We start from the raw sequence: 24681 nt of genomic DNA on the forward strand, positions 1-24681 counted from the left end.
GGGTCCAGTGGCCATAACTCTTAGTTTGAAAAATAGTTATGGAAAAAGATAGGACAGGTCTACAGGTTAAGGTGCTGAACACTGCAGAGCCAATTTTGGGGCCATTAGGCATGATTGAGCAAAGGTCAACTGGGTCAGTCTGTTTGAAGGAAAAGGAACAACTAGCAAACGGGAGGCTTTTATAAGTGTTATATAGAGTGTCCAGGGATAGCATGTCCCTGTAAGGGTGAAGGGAAAAGCTGGCAAATTTAGGGATCTCTGGCTAATGAGGGATATTGAGGCTCTGGTCAGGAAAAAGGAGGCAGCATACATTGGGTTTAGGTTATCGGGCTCCCAAGTGAATCCCCAGATGAATATAAAAACTGTAGGAGCACACTCAAAAGGGAAATCAGGGGAGCAAAAAGAGGGTATGAGATGGATCTGGCAAATAAGGTTAAAGATAATCCCAAGAGGTTCCATTGTTATACTAAGAGTATAAGGGTGGTTAGCAAGAGAAATCAGCATGGTCGTCTATGTATGGAACCACAAGAGATTGGGGGTGGGGGGGGGGGGGGGGGTGCAGATTTTTAATGAACATTTCTCGGTGATAACAGAGGAGAGAATCACAGATGCTAAGTAAATTAGGAAAAAAAAAGGTGGGGTTGTTTTGGACTGCGTACGTATTACCAGAGAGGTGGTGTTTGCAGCCTTAAAGTGCATTAAGCTGGATAAATCCCCGGACTTGATAAAGTCCATCCTCGGACATTGTGCGTGGCTAGGGAAGAAATTGCAGAGACCTTTGCAGAGATTTTTGTTTCATCTTTAGCCACTGGTGAAGTTCCAGAAGACTAGAGAGTGGCTAATGTTGTTCCAGTTTAAGAAAGGTAGTAAAGACAAGTCAGGAAACTACAGGCCCGCGAGCCTGAGATCAGTTGTTGGAGAGGTTACTGAGGGATGGGATCAACCAACATTTGGATAGTTACAGTCTGATTAAGGGTGGTCAGCATGGGTTCGTGCACAGGAAGTAAAGTCTGGCAAATCTTTTAGAGTTTCTCGAAGAGGTAACCAAGAGGATGGATGTGGATAGGGCAGCGGTTGTTGTCTATATGGACTTCAGTACATTCTTTGGCAAGGTTCCACACGGCAGGCTAGTCATAAAGGTTAGGTCGGATGGGATCCAGGGAGAGCTAGCTAATTCAAAATTGGCTCAATGGTAGGAAGCGGAGGGTGCTGGTTGGGAGGTAGCAACATTTAAGAAGGTACATGGATGGGAAAGGTTTAGCAAGATATGGACCAAATGCAGGCAACTGGAACTAGCTGAGTGGGCATCATGGTCAGCATGGACCAGTTGGGCCATGGGCCTGTTTCTATCTTGTATGACTCTATGACCCAGATTAGGCATCACTGAGCAGTTACTGCTGATCAGGTGCTGCTTGACAGCAGTGTTGATAATACTTTCCATCACTTCACTGACGATCAAGTAGATTGATGGGGCAGTAATTGGCTGGGTTGGATTTGTCCTGTTTCACGTATACAAGGCATAGCTGGGCAGTTTTTCCACATTGTTGGGTAAATGCCAGTGTTGTAACTGTGGTCGGAGCAGTATATAGTCAGGAGCTAGTTCCCCTGGGAGTCTTCAACATTGACTCCAGGACCCCCGCAGTCTCATTCCTAAGAAAGCCTCCTGGTGGCTACCTCCTGGGAGCAGCATGTTCTGGAGCACTGCTCTTCAGTACTATTGCTAAAATGTTGTCAGGGTCCATGGCCATTGCATTATTTAGTGTCTCAAGCTGTTTCTTGATATCACATGGAATGAATTGAGTTGGCTGAAGACTGGTATCTGTAATGCTGGGGACCACTGGAGGAGGCCACAATACACTCGTACTTCAGGTTGAAGATAGTTAAGAAATCTTCATCTTTTGCACTGAGGTGCTGGGCTCTTCATCACTGAGGATGGAGATATTAGTAGAGTCACTGAGTTGTTTAATTGTCTACCACCATTCACAACTGGATGTGGAAGGTCTGCAGAACTTAGATCATTATGAGCTTGTTTAGCTGAGGCCATCATTTGCTGTTTTATGATGTTTGGCATGCAAGTAGTCCTTTTGTTAGCTTCACCAGCTTGACACCTCATTTTTAAGTATGCCTGGTGCTATTCCTGGCATGCCTACTTGCACTCTCTCCTGAGCCAACGTCAATCCCTGGCTTGATGGCAATGGTAATGGTTGAGAGGGAGATATGCCAGGCCATGAGGCTGCAGATTCTGGTCAAGGACCATACTGCCTAATGGCTGCCCAGTCTTCAGTTGCCTAACCTGTTCAGAAGTCTGTTCTATTTAGCACAGTGATAGTTTCACACAATATAGTGGAGGGCATTATCAATATGAAGGCACAAATTTGATTTCACAAGGACAGTGCAGTGGTTGCTCTTACTGATAATGTTGTTGACTGATGCATCAGCAACCAACAAATCACGTCAAGTATGTTTCGTCCATCATGTTGATTTCCTTACCAGTCTAGCAGCTGTGACTTTTAGGACAACACCAACTCAATCAGTAGTGCTGCTGCACATCATGAGTCAGTGCTGAGTCCCCTATTATTTTGGGACATTCATAAATGATATTGATAAAGATGTGGGGGAACACAAAGGATGGCTGGACGTTTGCAATGGCAGGATGATGTTCAGACAATATAAACGATTGGTCAAATGGGCAGTTAGTGGCAGATGGAATTTTATTCCTGATAAATGTTAGGTGATGCATTTTTGAAGCAGCAAGCCAAGGGAGTATTCAATCAATAGCAAGACACACACAAGCTCAGAGGAACAGAGGAACTAGCGTGTACTTGCCCACAGATCCCTGAAGCAGGACAGGTTAACAGGGTAGTTAAGGAGGTATGCGGACACTTGCTTTTATTGGCCATGGTGTAGATTATAACTAAGTCTGCACGGTGAACGCTGCTTAGCTAAACATGAGTACTTTGTAGTTAAGTGAGATGGAGGAGGTAAAACTGCAATATTGAGTGCGGCACTCAGTCTCACTCCGGGCTGTTCACAAAGTGACAGTCCCAAAGAAAATAGCCAATGGGTAAGTTAATCCTGCAGAATACTTTACTTTTCTAAAGCAAAATATTTAGCTTAAATAAAGATAGAGACTTTTGATTATGAACAAAGGAAATTACCTAGCTTAATTAATTCTATTAAAGGGAATAATTAACTTAATCTAAACAGAAGTCACGACAGGAAACTTCAGACCCGTCGTGTGGTCCTCATGCGCAATGTGAGAAATAAGGGCAACTTCTAGTGACCCTGATGACTATGAGTGCAAAAACATATATCCAGCTACAGCCTCCCCCTCTCTCCCTATTTATTCCAGTTCCCTCTCCCCACCCCCCTCTCTGATGAAGGGTCTAGGCCCGAAACGTCAGCTTTTGTGCTCCTGAGATGCTGCTTGGCCTGCTGTGTTCATCCAGCCTCACATTTTATGATCTTGGAATTCTCCAGCATCTGCAGTTCCCATCATCTCTCACAGCACATGGCTCATTGCTTTGCAGAGCTAAAGCAGCACATGAACTCACTGTGGAAAATCCACAAGCTGAGAATGCATCGTAGTACATGTGGCGAGGATAAATCAGTGAAAGTGCAATATGTTGAAGATAAGATCCCTAGGACACAAAGCAGATATGTTCTCTACAAAAATAAGAATAGTACTGTAAAAATACAGGGGAAGATTAAACAGGCTTGATAATCACAAAAATTTCAGCACTGCTAAAAAGGAGTATAAAGTACAGAGATCAAGTTTAAAAAAAAACACAAGGAAACCATGAACAAAAACAAGAGGGCATGAAAAAATGCGGCACAGCGGCTCAGTGCTTAGCACAGCAGCGTCACAGCGTCCCCAGGTTCAATTCCAGCCTGGGGCGACACTCTGTGTGGAGTTTGCACATTCTCCACATGTCTGCGTGGGTTTCCTCCGGGTGCTCCGGTTTCCTCCCACAGTCCAAAGATGTGCAGGCTAGGTGGATTGGCCATGCTAAATTGCCTGTGGTGTTCAGGGATGTGTGGGTTACAGGGGATGTGTCTGGGTGGGATGCTTCAAGGGGCAGTGTGGACTTGTTGGGCCAAAGGGCCTGTTTCCACACTGTAGGGAATCTAATCTAATCTAAAAATATTAGCGAGGAAGATAAAGGAAAGCCAAAAGATGTTGTACCCATCTATAAAGATCAAAAGGATAGTTAAGGCAAAAGTGGGATCTGCCTCGATCCCCTATAGTTTACCCACTGGCATAACAGATCCACTGAGGATGCCATATCGCTAGCCCTGCACTCATCCCTGGAACATCTGGACAACAAAGGCACCTACATCAGACTCCTGCTCGTTGACCACAGCTCCGCCTTCAACACAGTTATCCCCTCCAGACTGATCTCAAAACTGCATGACCATGGTCTTGGCTCCACCCTCCGCAACTGGATCCTCAGCTTTCTGACCCACAGATCAGAATCAGTGAGGATAGGTAACCTCCTCTACAATAACACCCAACACTGGGGTCCGCCAAGGATGTGCCCTCAGCTCCCTACTGTACTTTCCACTGTACTCCGCATACTCCTATGATTGTGTTGCCAAATTCCGATCGTGCACCATCTACAAGTTTGCTGACACCACCACCACAGTGGTACGGATATCTAACAATAAGTCAAAATATGGAAGGGGGTAGAGGGTTTTGTGACATGGTGCAATGAAAACAATCTGTCTCTCACCGTTGGCAAAACGAAGGATGTGATCAACAGCTTCAGAAAGAAAGAACACGCCCCCACCTACATCAACGGAACTGAGGTCGAGTGTGAAGAGCGTCAAGGTCCTCAGTGACGATAACCAATGACCAGTCGTGGACTTCCCACATGGATGCAACAGTGAAAAAGGCAGAAAAACACCTCTTCTTCTTTAGGCGGCTCAGGAAATTTGACATGTCCATAAGGTCCCTCACCAACTTCTACAGATGCCCCATTGAAAGCAAACTGTTTGGGTGCATCTATGGCCTGGTACGGCACTGTTCTGCCCAGGGCTGTAAGAAGTAACAGAAGATAGCATGCACTGCCCAAACATCATGCAAGCCAACCTTCCATCCATGAGTTCCATTTACACGGTCTGCTGCACGGAAAGGCAGAAAAAGATCAGAAGATCCATCACAGCCTGGTAATGACCTCCTACAACCTCTTCCGTCAGGCAGAAGATACAGAAGCCTGAACACGCACACGCACACACATGCGTTCAGGAACAGCGTATTTCCGGCCATTATCAGACTGGTGAATGGACTGTAGCCTCCAATAATGTAAGCTGTATGTCTTAAGTCTTTTTGATCTAGGGATCCTTTGCATGCTGTAATCTGCCTGTACCACTCGTAAACAATGCTTTTCACTGTATTTTGGTACAGTGACAATAAAATCAATATCAAATAAAGGAAACTGTGTGAAGATGTAGAGGATTTGGATAAATTTTAAATTAATTTTGTCTCTGAATTTACAAAAAAATGACATGGATATAGTTATCCAAGAGGAAGCAAAATATTGGACAAAATAATTATAGTGAGAGAAAAGGGTTAAAGAATCACAATCTTAGCATTTTATTTCAGGAGGTCATTAAACCCATCATGCCTGCATGGCTCACAAAAGAGCTAGCCCCACACTCCAGTCCTACTTCTATAGCCCTTTAACTCCACCACTTCCAAATATACGCCCAGCTTTCTTTTGAAAACACTTTGGAAATCTGCCTTCACCACTCTCCAAGACAGTACATTACAAATCCCAACAATTCTGAGCAAAAAGATTTCTCCTCATCTCATTCCCTTGAAATTATTACTCCTAGATACTGACATTCCAACTCATGGAAACAGAATATTCTTTTTTACTCTGTCAAAATTGTTCATAATTTTAAACACCTCCATTAGGTCACCTCTTAATTTTCTCTGCTGGAAAGAGAAATAGCCCCACCTCCCTGCTCTTTCCATGTATCTAAATCCCTTATTTCTGGTATATAATTTGCAATGATACTACAACTTTAAGAGGTGTATTTTGTCCTCACACAGGTTGAGACAGAGGTACTGAGCAGTCTGTTCCTAGGCAATAAAGCAAACAGCTTGAAGCCTTTGGCTTTTTTTTGAAAGAAATCGGAATAATGGAAGCTGCACCAATGGGTGGGGTCAAGCTCCCACAGACTGGGGGTTTCAGTTTAGCTTTCAGTAATTGCTGGAGTGTTGAAGCTGTATATGGAAGCTGCTATTCCTCTCTTTACAGCTAAACGTTTGGGTTCTCTTCCTGCTGCTTGAAGTGTATATGAGACAATCTATTTTACTAAATTTGTGTTTGCCAAGGGTGAGTTGATGGGGTATTGTTGTATAGGAACAGTCGCTGTTTTGTGGTTAAATAATCTGCCTGTTAGGTTTTCCAACAGAGTTAATTTATTAAAATACAACGAAAGAAAGAAGAATGGTAACTGTAGTATATGAATAAACTGAGTTTTGTTTAAGTCTGGTAGTTTGACCAATCGAATTACATCTGGAACATAACATCTTACACTTGCCTTCTAAAATGAGAAAAAGTTGGCATCTGGGCAATCTTCTTAATATATTTTGACAGGGTCTGGTCTGGTTCTTAACATACTGTAGTAAGTAGTCTTTGAATTCTCTTCAAGGCTTTAAACCCTCCTTGAATAAAGGTCCCCAGAACTGGACACAGTATTCCAAATACAGTCTGATTAAGGATTTGTAAAAATGTAGCATCACTTCTTTGCTTTTATACTCTATGCCTCTTTTTATAAACCCTAAGGAGCGGAGGTCTTCGTAATAACTGTTTCAGTTTGCTTGGCATAATAATTCATAGAATTATGCAGGTGAATCCTGAGGTCCCTTTGCTGCTGCACTCCCCTCAAAGTTGTAGTATCAAGCCTGTATTGTCTCTGTGGTTCTTCTACGAAAACACCTTATCTCACACTTCTCTGCATCCAAATTCATTTGCCATGTGTGCACCCATTTGGTCAAATTGTCAATGTCCCTCTGAAGTCACTCAGCAGCAATGTCACAATTCACTATTCTCCGTAGCTTATCATCTGCAAATTTAGAGATTTTTGTCTTCAATACCCATCTACAAATTGTTTCATACAAGTCTGAAAAAGCAAGGGTCCCAATACCTATCCCTGGGGGACAGCACTTTGTACTTGTCACCAATCTGAAAAATGCCCAGCTATACCAACTGTTTCCTATCTTTTAGCCAACTTCTAAACCATGCTGCCAAGGCCCCATTAGTCCCAAACATTTCAAATTTGCTAAGCAATCTGCCTTGTGCCACCATATCAAGGGGTTTCTGAAGGTCATCTGCTGCCCGTGTCACCTCAAAGAACACATCTAAACTTATCAGACACAACCTCTCCTTGTCAAAGTCACGTTGACTGACTACTATCAATATCTTTTTCTCCAGGTATATTTTTACCTTATCTCGCATTATGGCTTCCATCAGTTTTCCCACTATTGATGTCAAACTGATCGGTCTGTAGTTTCCTGGATCATCCTTAACAACCTAACACCTAAACAAAAGGTGTCACATTTGCACTTCTCCACTCTCCAGGGACTGGACCTCTGCTCAGACGCCTGGAAAATTTCTGTCAGTGCCTTGCTGCAAATGCAACTTTCTCTCTTAACTCTCAACAATCTAGGATGCTTCCCATCCATCCCTAGCAATTTACCTACTTTGGGTGTTGCCATCCTTTTTAGCACCTCTTTATCTAACACTATATTGTTCAATAGCTCAATACCCAAAGGGATAGTCAGCAAGGGAAGGTTATGTCTTACAAATTTGATTGAATTCTTTAAAGAAGTAATAAGAAGGATTGATGTTAGTGCAGTGGATGTTGTCTACTTGTATTTTGGTAGGACATTCAACAGATCCCAAACGCAAACTGGTTAAAAACAAAATGCCCCTGGGCAAACAAATAAAAATTGGCTGATATAGTGCAGTGGATAGCCCCAAGCTCCAAAATGACAAACAGGTTGGAGGAGCAGATATAGGTGAAGTATTAGGTAATGCATTTAGGAGGTCAAACTGGAAGAGGGAATACACAATATATGGGAATATACTGACGGGTGCAGATGAAGTGAGATATTTTGGCATACAAGTGCACAAGTCCCTAAAGGTAGCAGTATAGGTGGATAAGGTTGTAAAGAAGGCATGTGCAATGCTCTTCTTCATTAGCAGAGATAAAGAAATATGAAGGTAGGGATATAATGATGAAATTATGTAAAACACTGGTGATGCCATAGCTGCAGTACTGTGCACCGTTCTGATCAGCACATTACAGGAAGGATGTTGCCACAGCTGGAGAACTGTAGCCACGGAGGAGATACTGGAGAGGTTGGGGTTGTTTTCCTTGGAACAGAGAAGGCTGAGGGGTGACATGGCTGAGGTATACAAAAGTGTGAGGGCTGGAGATGGCATAGATTGGAGTTACTTGTTTCTCTTGGTAGAGGATTCAGAAACCAGGGGTCATAGATAAATCTAAATGGCAGAAGGATTAGAGGCAACGTAATAATCATGGAATCCCTACAGCACAGAAAGAGGCCATTCAGTCGATCACACCTGCATCAACCCTCACAGTATCCCACCCAGACACCCCCGACCTAATTCATTATCTCACATTTACCATGACTAATCCACGTAGCTTGCAAGTCTAAAGACAGTACAGGGCAGTTTAGTGTGGCCAATCCACCTAAACTGAACACGTTTGCATTATGGGAGGAAACTGGAGCACCCAGGGAAAACCTAAGAGTCATCGGGAAAACATGCAAACTTCAGGACAAACATTTTTATGCAGAGTGTGGTGGGTGCCTGGAATTCACTGTCTGAATTGTTAGTGGAGGTTTACATCCTCAACTCTTTCAAGTAGTACCTGGATCTGCTGTAAGCCACGGGGCTATGGGTTATCTGCAGGAATATGGCGTTAAAAAGGGCTTCTGGGTTCCTTTGCATCGGCATTGACAAGATAGACTGCACTGTCCCCTTCTGTGCTGTACAATTTCTATGGTTCTAACTGCAGAAAGATCTTCTTGGAGCTGTACAAAACTTTGGTTGGCCACAGCTGGACTACTTTGTGCAGGTCTGGTCACTGGAGGGGGTGCAAAGGAGATTCACCAGGATATTGCCTGGGATGAAGCATTTCAATTATGAAGAGAGTCTAGACAAGTTTGGGTTGTTGTCTTTGGAGCAGAATGTTGAGAGAAGACCTGATCGAGGTATAAAATATTTAGGGACATAGTGAATAAAAAGCAGCCGTTCCCCTTCGTCGAGAGGGTCAATAACAAGGAGGCATTACTTTAATACGATGGGCAGAGGATTGAGAAGATTTATGCGCTGTGGAAATGTTTATATGTTTAAAATTGCATCCCTGTAAGCAATTTCTCTCCAAGTACGAGTATTCGTAAGTTAGACTTCTATAGATTTTGACACCCTTTTTCGGAGTAACAAGCAGAGATTAGTACAGTACCACAGGAAATAGTGCTTGGACCCCAGTTAAACAACATAATAAGGCTTCTATCATATAATGGTCACTCTCTATCTTAGCGAAGGCAAAGCTAGATTGCGAATTATTCTTTTCTCATTTCACAATGCCCAGTCGTGAACTGGTTCCTCAACATGTTGATCCAGAAAACTGTCTTCTGTGTATTCCAGGACATGTTTTCAAATCAGGAACAATAAAGTTGAGATGGATCCAATCTACAAGTTGGCCATAGTTACAGCTATACCTTTATCTCTAACTTACTGCTTAATGTCTTCCCCAACATTATCACTACAGTTTGGGGTTTATAGACACTGTGCAGCATCGGTGAGGTGGTGGGTATTGTGGTTGCAACAAGTTCAACATTAGCAAGTGAGAGGTTATCCAGGTTAGTCCTAGAAAGGAATAAATCAGGGTACATTCTAGTTGGCATGAAGTTAAATACAATTGATGCTCAAAGAGATTTGGGGATGCAGGTCCATAGATCTTTAAAATGCCATGAACGGTGCAGAAAATATCAAGAAAAGCTAATAAAATGCTTGCTTTTATATCTAAAGAATTAGAGTATAATGACACAAAAATTACAGTGCAGCTATACAAAAATATGCTTAAATCCCTACTTAGAGTACTGTAAACAAATCTGAGTGCCACACTTTAAGCAGGATATATTGGCCTTGGAGGGGTGACAGAATCTATTGACAAGAATGATACCCAGACCTCAGTTATGAGACGAGATCATAAGTTATAGAACATAGAACATTACAGCACAGTACAGGCCCTTCGGCCCTCAATGTTGTGTCGACCTGTCATACCAATCTCAAGCCCATCTAGCCTGCACTATTCCATGTACGTCCATATGCTTGTCCAATGATGACTTAAAATGTACCTAAAGTTGGCGAATCTACTACCGTTGCAGTTAAAGGCAGAAACCCTCAATATTTAAGTAGTACTTAGATGTGCATTTGCAATGCTAAGGCATATCTCGGCCCGTGCCAAGAACTGAAAAAATTGAATTTGAACTTCTTTTTGTAGAGTAGAAAGGAAAATAAAGATATTTCAATTTTTTAAATAGGAGAGAAGAAATAAAACAGCAAACATTCAAAGAGTGCACAGGTGTACTCTAACAGCTGTTCATTACAACAGGAAAGGTATCTTACAGGAGGTATTAGAAATCGTATTAGATCCAAGGAAGAGACATACATGTTGGCCAGAGAACAACAGACCCAATGAGTCAGATCCTTCAGCCCAACTCATCCATGCAAACCAGATGTCCGATTTGTCAGCTTTTAGCCTATATCCCTCCAAACCCTTCCTAATCATATACCCATCCAGATGCCTTTTAAATTTAATTGTAGCAATCTCCACCACTGCTTCTAATAACTCATTTTATACACGCACCAGGTGAGTGAGAAAAGTTTAGAATTAGCAGAGAACAAAGGGATTGATTTGGGGGTAAAAATACAGTATAAAAGAAAGCTTGCAGCAACATAAAAACTGATAAATGTTCCCATACAAATGTTACAAGAAAATTAATGGTGAAGGCATATACAGGTCCTTTAGTCAGAAACAAGGGGATTAGTAACGAAGAACAAAGAAATAACTGACCATCTAAATGCATAGTTTGGTTCTGTGTTCACAAAGGAAGACACAAATAACATGTACAAAAATTGGGGAACAGGGTTTAATGAGAGGAATTAAAGGAAATTAGCTTTCGGAGAGATATGATTTGGGGAAACTGATGGGGCTGAAGATAGATAAACCACCACTGCCTGATAGTCTACATCCCAGAGTACTCAATAGTGGCCCTAGAAATACTGAATGTATCTTCCAATATTCAAAAGACTCTGGACCAGTTCCTATAGATTGGAGGACAACCAACGTAACTTCTTAATTTACAAAGGGAAGCAGAGGGGAAAAAAAAAAGCGAGTTATAGACTGGTCAGTCTGATGTCAGCAGTGGGGAAAGTGCATTATAAATGATTTAATAACTGAGCACTTAAGAGTACCAGGATTGGGCAGCGTCAGCATGTATTTACAAAAGGGAATTCATGTTTCACGAATTTACTGGAATTCTTCAAGGATTGTAACAAGTAGAGTTGATGAGGGGGCGCTAGTGAATGTAGTTTGTGTAGTCAGAAGGCGTTCTAAAAAATCCCATGTAAGAGATTAATGTGTAAAATGAACCCACAGTGAATTGGCAGTCGTGTATTGAAATGGTCAGAAAACTGGTTGGCAGACAGGAAACAAAACAGAGGAGCAATTGGTTCACTTTCATAATGACAGATGGTGAGTTGTGGGATACCACAGAGGTAAGTGCTCAGACCCCAGCTGTTCAATATATATTAACGATTTAGGTGAGGGAACTAAACATAACAACAAATTTGCAAATGAGACAAGTTGGGTGGGAGTGATCAGTGAATCAAAACACAAATGTTTCAGTATGACTTGGGCAAGCTGAGTGATTGGGCAAATGCGTGGCACATGTGGTGTCACGTGGATAAATGTGAGGTTATTCACCTCGCGACCAACAACAGAAAAGGAAACTATCATATGAATGGCCACAAATTGAGATAGGGGAATGTGCAAATAGACCTAGGTATCCTAGTACACTAGTCAGTAAAGGTAGGCATGCAGGTATAGCAGACAGCAAAGGTAACAAATGGTGTGGTAACCTTCATATCGAGAGGACTGAAATAGAGAAGCAGGGATGCCTTGGGGCAATTAAACAGAAGCTTGATGAGACCACACCCAGAATACGGTATGCAAGTTTTGGTCTCCTTACCAGAGGAAGGATGTCCTTGTTACAGAGGGAATAAAGTGAAAGTTTACCAGACTGATTCCAGGGATAGCAGGACAGAGGTATGAGAGGCTGCATCAGTCAGGATTATATTGTGGGGGTTCAGGAGAATGAGAGGGGATCTCATTGAAACCTTTAAATTCCAACAGGACGAGGCAGGACAGATGCAGGAACAAAGTCCAGAATCAAGCCTGACAGTTTAAGGATTGAGGTAAACCATTCAGGACAAAAAGGAGGAATTTCTCCACCCAGTACACAGTGCACCTATGGACTTCACTCCCACAAAAAGCAGTCGAGGCAAATACACTGAATGATTTCAAGATGGTGTAGAATAAGGCACCTGGGGGGGTCTCAAAGCATGTGGGAGATAAGCAGGAACAGTCTACTGTGTTGGAGGATTCAGCCTTGATCATACTATCTGGTGGACAAGCCCAAACGGTCGGATGCCTCCTCCTATGTTCTATCTGCCATGCTCCTGTTCACTCACCAGATCTGTCCAAATCCTCTTGAAGTTACCTTAAATCATCTTTTCACCGCACACTCCCACCTAGCTTCATTCCGTGAGCAAACATGTAAATCTTACATTTTATCTTCATGTCCAAAACAGACACATATAATGGACATCCGGGGCTCAAGCATCGAGCTGTACAGAACCCTAATACTCTTGCAGCCTGCCAAGGTTAGACCAACACGTTTGTTTCAATTCTCCATTTTTCTGCCCATTAACTACACTGCTGAGGTTTGCCAACTTGAAGTGACTCATTCATCCTAACTCTTTGTTAGTTAGCCTGCTCTTTAACTATGCTAGTACACCACCCCAACAGCACACATTCTTGTTTAGTGATCCCCTATCTAAAATCTTATTGAAAGCTTCATGAAGGGACAAAAAAAAATAATGTTCTGGTTTCTGAATTTCTTCATTCTGCCTGTAATGAACCCAGCATTTGTTTTGGTCAATCATAACAAGGTGTAGAACTGGATGAACACAGCAGGCCAAGAAGCATCAGAAGAACAGGAAGGCTGATGTTTCGGGCCAAGACCCTTCTTCAGAAAAATGGCTCTTCAGCTCTACACCTTGTTATCTCAGATTGTCCAGTATCTGCAGTTCCTACTATCTAGGACATAGAACATTACAGCACAGTACAGGCCCGTCGGCCCTCGATCTCTGAAACAATTTGTTGTGGTCAAATGTTTCCTTTAAAAACTTACCTGTAGAAACTTTTACAGTCCATTTTATAACTTTTGGTAGCTCACAGTTTCTTAATTCTCTTTACCAGCTTCCACTTCATAGGAAGATAAAGAGCAACTTATGTTTGAAATTCTCTCCTCAGTGAGTGGTGGAGGACAATTTTTTGAATATATTCAAAGCTGAGGAAGGTAAATGTGTGTTTGATAAGGAAGTCAGGAATTACGGAAGAAAGGCAGTTAAGGCAAACATCAGATTATTCATTACTTGGATTACACAGCAAACAGGAGGCTGAATAGCCTAATCCTGTTCCTTTTGCTTAAGTTCTATATCAGAGTGACAAAATAACAGCAGCATGAAGGGCTGAAAACTCCAGCACTTTTAAAGTCATGCAATGTGGGTTTTCAAGTGGGTGGAATTATTAGAATTCCAGCAAATGGTAACATCAATGGGCAGCACGGTGACTTTAGTGGCTAGCATTGTTGCCTCACAACACCAGGGACCCAGTTTGATTCCACTCTTGGGTGACTGTGCAAACTCCACACAGTCAGTCATTCTCCCCATATCTGTGAGGGTTTCTTCCACGTGCTCCAGTTTCCTCCTGCGGTCCAAAGATGTGCTGGTTAGATGGATTGGCCATGAGAAATACAGAGTTAAAGCAATGATAGGTGGGAGGATCTGAATGGGATGCCCCCAGAGGGTCAGTGTGGACTCCATAGTCCAAATGGCTTGCTTCCACATTGTAGGGATTCAATGATCAGTTTCCCCTTTGTTTACCTTCCATTACCATCAAAACTAATGAACCAGTTTGTATAAAATCACCAAGTTAACAGCCAATATTTCAACATTCATTGTAGTTAGTGCTTGAGAAAGAGCAGGAAGTTCATTATAACAACATACTAAGCATATTCAAAATTATGCAAATAGACAATGGAGCAAAGTAGCTGGGGATTAGAAAACATTTCAGAGCAGAACTCCTCAAAATGAAGAGTCAGAATTCCACTAAGAGTCAGAAATGTCTCAGCAGGAAATCTGGATATCTAACAAGAATTTAGGAGATTACAAGATGCCTGGAGAATTTAGTCAATTTGATGAATTGGAGCTCGGAAAGCAAAGATATCTGATACTCACAACTGTGTTTGGGTCACTGGATTGTTCAGCCACCTCTTCTAAGTCGCTCAAGCTCTCCAAATCGAAGTCCCTCTCTTTCTCCATCAATAATTCTTTCATTTTTTTCCGTTTATTCTTTCCACTGCAGTAAACACCAATATTTGTCCTGGGGCTCAGCACCTAACAGGGATCAGGGAACAACATTTTCAGATTTGCATATCACATACACCAGTTCAGTGTATTTCATCATTGTTTTCTGACAACTTCAAAATTGTTGTTCAATGACAGCAAGATCTTTCAATGTATTGTAATTAGTAACTAGTCACCTGATAGTATCAGAGATAATGGGAACTGCAGACGCTGGAGAATTCCAAGATAATAAAATGTGAGGCTGGATGAACACAGCAGGCCAAGCAGCATCTCAGGAGCACAAAAGCTGACGTTTCGGGCCTAGACCCTTCATCAGAGAGGGGGATGGGGAGAGGGAACTGGAATAAATAGGGAGAGAGGGGGAGGCGGACCGAAGATGGAGAGTAAAGAAGATAGGTGGAGAGAATGTAGGTGGGGAGGTAGGGAGGGGATAGGTCGGTCCAGGGAAGACGGACAGGTCAAGGTGGGATGAGGTTAGTAGGTAGCTGGGGGTGCGGCTTGGGGTGGGAGGAAGGGATGGGTGAGAGGAAGAACTGGTTAGGGAGGCAGAGACAGGTTGGACTGGTTTTGGGATGCAGTGGGTGGGGGGGTAAGAGCTGGGCTGGTTGTGTGGTGCAGTGGGGGGAGGGGACGAACTGGGCTGGTTTAGGGATGCAGTAGGGGAAGGGGAGATTTTGAAACCGGTGAAGTCCACATTGATACCATATGGCTGCAGGGTTCCCAGGCGGAATATGAGTTGCTGTTCCTGCAACCTTCGGGTGGCATCATTGTGGCACTGCAGGAGGCCCATGATGGACATGTCATCTAGAGAATGGGAGGGGGAGTGGAAATGGTTTGCGACTGGGAGGTGCAGTTGTTTGTTGCGAACTGAGCGGAGGTGTTCTGCAAAGCGGTCCCCAAGCCTCTGCTTGGTTTCCCCAATGTAGAGGAAGCCGCACCGGGTACAGTGGATGCAGTATACCACATTAAACAGAGGTTCACCTGCACATCTGCCAATGTGGAATGTCATCTTGGGGCCTGGGATGGGGGTGAGGGAGGAGGTGTGGGGACAGGTGTAGCATTTCCTGTGGTTGCAGGGGAAGGTGCCGGGTGTGGTGGGGTTGGAGGGCAGTGTGGAGCGAACAAGGGAGTCACGGAGAGAGTGGTCTCTCCGGAAAGCTGACAGGGGAGGGGATGGAAAAATGTCTTGGGTGGTGGGGTCGGATTGTAGATGGCGGAAGTGTCGGAGGATAATGCGTTGTATCCAGAGGTCGGTAGGGTGGTGTGTGAGAACGAGGGGGATCCTCTTGGGGCGGTTGTGGCGGGGGCGGGGTGTGAGGGATGTGTTGCGGGAAATACGGGAGACGCGGTCAAGGGCATTCTCGATCACCGTGGGGGGAAAGTTGCGGTCCTTAAAGAACTTGGACATCTGGGATGTGCGGGAGTGGAATGTCTTATCGTGGGAGCAGATGCGGCAGAGGCGGAGGAATTGGGAATAGGGGATGGAATTTTTGCAGGAGGGTGGGTGGGAGGAGGTGTATTCTAGGTAGCTGTGGGAGTCGGTGGGCTTGAAATGGACATCAGTTACAAGCTGGTTGCCTGAGATGGAGACTGAGAGGTCCAGGAAGGTGAGGGATGTGCTGGAGATGGCCCAGGTGAACTGAAGGTTGGGGTGGAAGGTGTTGGTGAAGTGGATGAACTGTTCGAGCTCCTCTGGGGAGCAAGAGGCGGCGCCGATACAGTCATCAATGTACCGGAGGAAGAGGTGGGGTTTGGGGCCTGTGTAGGTGCGGAAGAGGGACTGTTCCACGTAACCTACAAAGAGGCAGGCATAGCTGGGGCCCATGCGGGTGCCCATGGCCACCCCCTTAGTCTGTAGGGAGTGGGAGGAGTCAAAAGAGAAGTTGTTGAGTGTGAGGACGAGTTCAGCTAGGCGGATGAGAGTGTCGGTGGAGGGGGACTGGTCGGGCCTGCGGGATAGGAAGAAGCGGAGGGCCTTGAGGCCAGCTCCATGCGGAATGCAGGTGTACAGGGACTGGATGTCCATGGTGAATATGAGGTGTTGGGGGGCCAGGGAATTGGAAGTCCTGGAGGAGGTGGAGGGCGTGGGTGGTGTCACGGACGTAGGTGGGGAGTTCCTGGACCAAAGGGGAGAAAATGGAGTCCAGATAGGTGGAGATGAGTTCGGTGGGGCAGGAGCAGGCTGAGACGATGGGTCGACCAGGGCAGGCAGGTTTGTGGATTTTGGGAAGGAGACAGAAACGGGCCGTGCGGGGTTGGGGAACAATGAGGTTGGAGGCTGTGGGTGGGAGGTCCCCTGTGGTGATGAGGTCGTGAATGGTGTTGGAGATATGGGCCTCCTGCAGTGCCACAATGATGCCACCCGAAGGTTGCAGGAACAGCAACTCATATTCCGCCTGGGAACCCTGCAGCCATATGGTATCAATGTGGACTTCACCAGTTTCAAAATCTCCCCTTCCCCTACTGCATCCCTAAACCAGCCCAGTTCGTCCCCTCCCCGCACTGCACCACACAACCAGCCCAGCTCTTGCCCCCCCACCCACTGCATCCCAAAACCAGTCCAACCTGTCTCTGCCTCCCTAACCGGTTCTTCCTCTCACCCATCCCTTCCTCCCACCCCAAGCCGCACCCCCAGCTACCTACTAACCTCATCCCACCTCCTTGACCTGTCCGTCTTCCCTGGACCGACCTATCCCCTCCCTACCTCCCCACCTACACTCTCTCCACCTATCTTCTTTACTCTCCATCTTCGGTCCGCCTCCCCCTCTCTCCCTATTTATTCCAGTTCCCTCTCCCCATCCCCCTCTCTGATGAAGGGTCTAGGCCCGAAACGTCAGCTTTTGTGCTCCCGAGATGCTGCTTGGCCTGCTGTGTTCATCCAGCCTCACATTTTATTATCTTAGTCACCTGGTAGCTTTTCTTGTAATTAATGACGACTGCATCAAAACTCATTAACTGGCCTCCTGCTCAATTTCAAGCTAATTTCTTCTGACAAATATTCTGGCATCTGGTGCTTTTCAAATCAGGCCTCAGTTTGTTGTTTCTAAACTTATATAGAAATGCAGCAAAATAAAATCAGAGATTATAAACACTTTATTTGATGATTATATACATGAGATACAATAGCTGGAAAGAAAAAAGCACAAGCCATTGCTTCATTCAATGCTAGTGCATTGTGTGCGGTTTTGAGCACTTCATTGGCGAAAAATGCCAGATCAAAAGCACAGCGTGGCTTCAGGAGTACATCATAGATGGGAAAGTAGAATCAGATCAGCCAAGATACTGGGACTTCTACAAACATAATGAAAACCTAGTGGCAATGTGATAAAGCATTTTGAAATCACAATGGTTTGTGGAGCAAATGGAGAAGTTCCATTTGTTCTAGCTAAGGTGAGCCTCTGAGAAAAATCTTTACATAAAGATCCTGGATCTTGGAATGTTTTGCCATGAGGTATGTTGAGCCATAGACAACTGGTACTGGACCAAAAACTGAAATATAAAAATGTAAGACATTGGTGATATGTGAACAGCAGGATTAGTTCAGAATGAAATTAAAATAAGAGCTCACATGGGCACAAGATACTCAGCAACCTCCTTCCATGCTGTGAATTTCTATATTCTGCTCCCACCCCAATATTAGAAATCAATTCATCTGTCACGCTTCTACAATGCTGAATTACAAGAAGGAATCCTCAACTGTTGACCCTCGGAATGCCATTCTCATCTTTCTAACTATATACTCCATACCAGTTTGACTGACTTCTGCTGTATATCTTTCCTTTTGTCCAGATGTGCAATGCACCTGAACACTTGGTCAATTTTATCACTTGCTGAATTGAGACTACTAAGGGCCAATGGAGCATAGAAGGAGATCTCGCATTCCTTGTCCCATCAACAGTGGTCACGACCTCTAGAATCTAAAATGAAGGTCCTTTATGACAAATCGTTTCATTTATTTTTGGGCATGAGAGGTTAAAGACCAGCATTATTCAGAGGAACATTTCTTGATGACAAAAGTGCTGTAAACAAAGAGTCAGAGTTCTACAGCATTGAAAAAGGCCATCGTGTCTGTACCAGTCCGAAACAACCATAAAACGAGAACAGAGATAGTAGGAACTGCAGATGCTGGACAATCTGAGATAACAAAGTGTAGAGCTGGATGAACATAGAAAGCCAAGCATCAGAGCAGCGGGAAAGCTGACTTCTCCGGCCAAGATCCTTCTTCAGAAATGGGGGAGGGGGAAGGTGGTTCTGAAATAAATAGGGAGGGGGGGAAACAAATCAAAGATTGACAGAGGAGAAGATAGGTGGAGAGGAGACAGACAGGACAAAAAGGCGGGGATGGAGGCAGGAAAGGTGAGTGTAGGAGGGGAGGTAGGATGGACGGACAGTTCAAGGGGGCGGGATGAGGTTAGTAGATAGGAGATGGAGGTGGGGCGTGAGGTGGAAGGAGGGGATAGGTGGGAGGAAGGACAGGTTAGGGAGCTGGGGAACAAGCTGGGCTGGTTTTGGGATGTGGTAGGGGGAGGGGGAGATTTTGAAGCTTGTGACATCCACATTGATACCATTGGGCTGCAGGGTTCCCAAGCGGAATATGATTTGCTACCTTCGGGTAGATCGTTGTGGCACTGCAGGAGGCCCAGGATGGACATGTTGTCAGTGAAGGGGGAGTTGAAATGGTTCGCGACTGGGAGATGTGGTTGTTTAGTGCAAACCGAGTGTAGGTGTTTTGCAAAGCGGTCCCCAAGCCTCTGCTCGGTTTCCCCAGTGTAGAGGAGGCCACAACGGGAACAGTGGATGCAGTATACCACATTAGCAGATGTGCAGGTGAACATCTGCTCGATGCGAAAAGTCTTCTTGGGGCCTGGGGATGGGGGTGGGATGGGGGTGGGTTGGGGGGGGGGGGGGAGAAAAGAGGTGTAGGGGCATGTACAGCACTTCCTGTGATCACAGGGAAAAGTAGTGGGGCTGCAGGGGAGTGTGAGCAGACAAGGGAGTCATGGAGAGATTGGTCCCTCCAGAAGGCAGATAAGGGTGGGGAGGGAAATGTCTTGGGTGGTGGGGTTGCAGATGGCAGAATTGTCGGAGGAGGTTGTGTTAGATCTGGAGGTTGGTGGGGTGGTACACCAGGACAAGGGGAAATCTGTTTTGGTTTTTATTACAGGAAGGGGGTGGAGGGATGATTTGCAGGAAATGCAGAAGACACGGTCGAGGGTGTTCTCGACCACTGGGGGCGGGGGGGGGAAGAGGAGGAAGAAGAAAGAGAGTTGCAGTCCCTGAAGAACGTGGACATCTGGGATGTACGGGAGTGGAATGCTTCATCCTAGGAGCAGATGCAGCGAAGATGAAGGAGCTGGGAATAGGGGATGGCATTTTTGCAGGAACGTGGGTGGGAGGAGGTATATTCTAGGTAGCTGCAGGAGTCGCTGGGCTTGAAATGGATATCAGTTTCTAGGTGGTTGCTGGAGACGGAGAGACAGAGGTCCAGGAAGGAGAGAGAGGTATTAGATATGGTCCAGGTGAACTTAAGGTGGAAGGTGCTGGTGAAGTAGATGAATTGCTCAAGCTCCTCATGGGAGCATGAGGCAGCACCGATACAATCATCAATGTAATGAAAGAAGAGGTGTGGTTTAGGGCCAGTGTAGCTACAAAAGAGCGATTGTTCCATGTAACCCACAAAGAGGCAGGCATAGCTTGGGCCCATGCGGGTACCCATGGTCACCCCCATTGTCTGTAGGAAGTGGGAGGAATTGAAAGAAAAGTTGTTGAGGGTGAGGGCGAGTTCGGCTAAGCAGGTAAGGTTGTCAGTGGAGGGGGACTGTTTGGGCCTGTGGGACAGGAAGAAGTGGAGGACCTTTAGGCCATTTGTATGGGGGATGCAAGCGTATAGGGACTGGACGTCCATGGTAAAGATGAGGTGTTGGGGACCAGGGAAATGGAAGTTCTGGAGGAGGTGGAGGGCATGGGTGGTGTCACTGATTTAAGTAGGGAACTCCTGGACCAAGGGGGAGAAAATGGGGTCCAGATAGGTGCAGACAATGGGTTGACCAGGGCAGTCAGGTTTGTGGATTTTGTGAAGGAGATAGAAGTGGGTGGTGCAGGGTTGGGCAATGATGAGGTTGGAGGCTGTGGGCAGGAGGTCACCTGAGGTGGTGAGGTTGTGGATGGTTTGGTGTTCGGGGGTGTGGTCATGATCAAGTGGGCGATTGGAGGTGGAGACAGAGTTGACGTCTAGCCTCGGCAATGTCGAGGTCAGCGCACCATTCTACAACTGCACCTCCCTTGTCAACTTCACAAGCTTCAAAATCTCCCCTCCCCTACCGCATCCCAAAACCAGCCCAGCTTGTTCCTGCCTCCCTAACTGGTTCTTCCTCCCACCTAACCCCTCCTCCCACCTCAAGCCTCACCCTCATCTTCTACCTACTAACCTCATCCCACTCCCTTGACAGGTCAGTCCTCCCTACCTCTCAACCTACACTCACCTTTACTGGCTCCATCCCCGCCTCTAGCTTGTCTGTCTCCTCTCCACCTTTCTGCTCCTCTATCAATCTTCTATCCGCCTCCCCCTCTCTGCCTACTTATTTCAAAATCCTCTTCCCCTCCCCCATTTCTGAAGACAGGTCTACGCCTGAAACGTCAGCTTTCCTGCTCCTATGATGCTGCTTGGCCTGCTTTGCTCATCCAGCTCTACACCTTGTTACCTAACTAGAACAATTTTCCTCACTTGGCCCATGGCCTGGCAAGTGCCCATCTAAACACCTCTCAAATGTTAGAAAGTTTCTACCTCTTCCGCCCTTGCAGGTTCAGATTCCCACCACACTGGGTGAAAAAGCTTTTTCTCACATCTCCTGCACCTTACTTTAAATCTAAGCCCACTGGTCAATGATCCCTCAAATCAAAGGGATAAAGCTCCTTCCTGCCTACTCCATTTATTCCCTTCATCATTTTGTACATCTCAACAATGTCCCCTCTCAATCTCCACTGCTCTAAGGGAAACAACCTGTCTGTCCAATCCCACTTCATAACTGAAGCTCTCCAAACCAGGCAACATTCTGGTAAATCTCCTCTGCACCCTCTCCGGTGCTATTACATCCTTCCTATAATCTAGATTCCAGAAATGCACACAATACTCTAGTTGTGTCCTAACCTAGACTTTATGCAGTTCCAGCATTACCTCAAATGCCAAAAGGACAAGTATACCATATAATTTCTCAACCACTTTATCCAAATGTCATGATACTCTAAGGGGCCAGTGAATATGTAAACCAGGGTCCTACCATTCATCACGTATTCCTTTGCCTTGTTTATCCTGCAAGTGTATCACCTCACCCATTTATCAGATTAAATTCCATGCATCACTGATTAACCCATCTGACCAGCCCATCCATGGATTCTTGTAGTTTAAGGTCATCTTCCTTATTTACCACCTCAATGCTTATATTGTCTGCAAACTGACTCCCTCCTACATTCAAGTCTAAATCACTTACATAAACCACAAATGGAAAGGGTACAACACTGACCCCTGTGAAACCTCATATTCATCACCCTCTGGTGCCTGATGGTGTGTCAACTGTGCATCCAATTTGCCAAGTTTTCATGGACCCCATGGGCTCTTAGGTTTGCCAGTCCCCCATCTGGGACCTTATCAAAAACCTTGAAGTCCAAGTAGATTACATCAAAATGCATCCCTCATCTACATAGCTGTTCAATGTCACCTTTTCAACAATGCAATCAAGTTGGTCAGACATGACCTTCCCTTTAACAAAGCTATGCTGACTGTTCTTGCCTCTCCCAATGCACATTAATTCTGTCCCTCAGAATTACTTCCAATAGTTTCTCCACCATTCAAGTTAGACTGAGCAGTCTGGCTTCCTGGTTTATCCCTTGCTCCATTCTTGAATAAAAGTACCACATTGGCTATCTTCCAGTGTCTCTCCTGTGGCCAGAGAGGAATTGAAAATTTTTGCAAATGCCTCCATTTCTTCCCTTGGGTCACTCAACAACCTGGGATTCATTTCATCCCAGTTCATATTGGGAGAAGTTGAAATCTCCTACTATCACTATTCTATTTTTTTTTAAAACATGACTGAAATTTGCCTACACAGCTTCTCTTCTATTTCTTAGGGACTGATTGGGGCTTGTAGAACACTCGCAACAATGGGATTGCCCCCTTTTGGTTTTTAAGTTTATCAATATGGCTTCATTTGAGGAGCTTTCTTTATTGCCGTAATAGATTCCCTGGCCCAAACTGCAATACCTCCTTCTCTTTGGGCGCCTTTGGTCTCACCTGAAGATCATGTATCCTGAAATATTGAGTTGCCAATGTGCCCCTATCCTAATCATGTCTCAGTAATAGCAATGACATCATTCCCAACTCATCTACCTTAAAATAAATACTATCCAAATGTGCCAAACTCCCTTGTGCTTTGACTAGTCTATTAAATCTATGTTTTCTTTTTTATTCACTTGGTGTCACTTCTGATTTTGGCAGTTCATCTTCCCTTGCTTAAGGTGACCTTTGGATTCCACACCCCGCAGAGAGAGCCACCCGCCACCAGGCAAATTAGTTTAAGTGCTTTAATTGTTAGTGGGCTACTAATTAGTCTGAGTGGGCTGAGCTGTCCTACGCAAACACAAATATTCTATGAAGTTCGTTCATAAACATAACCATGGTAACTTGGAATTCAGAGTAGAATTCTTCAGTCTTGTTAAAATCTGGTTGATCCTGTTCACTTGCTTACTAAGTTACTTAGGGGGAACACTGATCTTCCAAATCTGGATGTGGGATTCAAATCCAAGTGAATGGAAAGCAATTTCCCCTTTATGACTTAAGAAAAAATTCAATTATGTATGAGGTTGATAAATTTGATGTTAATTGGCAACCTTACTCAGTGTCACACTAGAAGAATGGGGGTGGTATTACAAGACACTCGCAGTTTCACAAGTTACGTAATGATGTTTCAAAAGTTGTACTCGTTAATTGAAGTAAATAGAGCGGTGGAGCTTCTTGTGAAAAGGAAGAAGGTGGCTTACATAAGGTGGAGGAAGCTAGGGTCAAGTTCAGCTAGAGAGGATTACTCGCAGGCAAGGAAGGAGCTCAAAAAAGGTCTGAGGAGAGCCAGGAGGGGGCACGAGAAAGGCTTGGCAGAACGGATTAGGGAAAACACAAAGGCATTTTACACTTATGTGAGGAATAAGAGAATGGTCAAAGAAAGAGTAGGGCCGATCAGGGATAGCATAGGGAACTTGTGTGTGGAGTCTGAGGAGGTAGGGGAAGCCCTTAATGAGTTTTTTGCTTCTGTCTTTACGAAAGAAACGAACTTTGTAGTGAATGAAACCTTTGAAGAGCAGGTGTGCATGCTGGAATGGATAGAGATAGAGGAAGCTGATGTGCTGAAAATTTTGTCAAACATTAAGATTGACAAGTCGCCAGGCCTGGACCAGATTTGTCCTCGGCTGCTTTGGGAAGCGAGAAATGAAATTGCTTCGCCACTTGTGAAGATCTTTGCATCCTCGCTCTCCACTGGAGTCGTACCTGAGGACTGGAGAGAGGCAAATGTAATTCCTCTCTTCAAGAAAGGAAATAGGGAAATCCCCGGCAATTACAGACCAGTAAGTCTCACGTCTGTCGTCTGCAAGGTGTTAGAAAGGATTCTGAGGGATAGGATTTATGACCATCTGGAGGAGCATGGCTTGATCAAATACAGTCAACACGGCTTTGTGAGGGGTAGGTCATGCCTCACAAACCTTATCGAGTTTTTTGAGGATGTGACTAGTAAGGTTGATGAGGGTCGAGCTGTGGATGTGGTGTATATGGACTTCAGCAAGGCATTTGATAAGGTTCCCTATGGTAGGCTCATTCAGAAGGTCAGGAGGAATGGGATACAGGGAAACTTAGCTGCTTGGATACAGAATTGGCTGG

The 24681-nt window shown here is 44.9% G+C and overlaps 1 protein-coding gene across 5 annotated transcripts in view; it reads right to left on the reverse strand.

Annotated features, from left to right (window-relative positions):
- Positions 1-24681, reverse strand: part of kdm5a (lysine demethylase 5A) — a 210290-nt gene that overhangs the window by 31825 nt on the left and 153784 nt on the right. For all 5 annotated transcript variants that reach the window (XM_059652252.1, XM_048549592.2, XM_048549593.2 and 2 more), the window contains one exon: positions 14631-14789. In XM_059652252.1, the coding sequence (XP_059508235.1) occupies positions 14631-14789 (159 nt within the window). The remainder of the gene's footprint in view (positions 1-14630; positions 14790-24681) is intronic.

The sequence above is a fragment of the Stegostoma tigrinum genome, chromosome 18 (assembly GCF_030684315.1).
Source record: "Stegostoma tigrinum isolate sSteTig4 chromosome 18, sSteTig4.hap1, whole genome shotgun sequence".
NCBI lineage: Eukaryota > Metazoa > Chordata > Chondrichthyes > Orectolobiformes > Stegostomatidae > Stegostoma > Stegostoma tigrinum.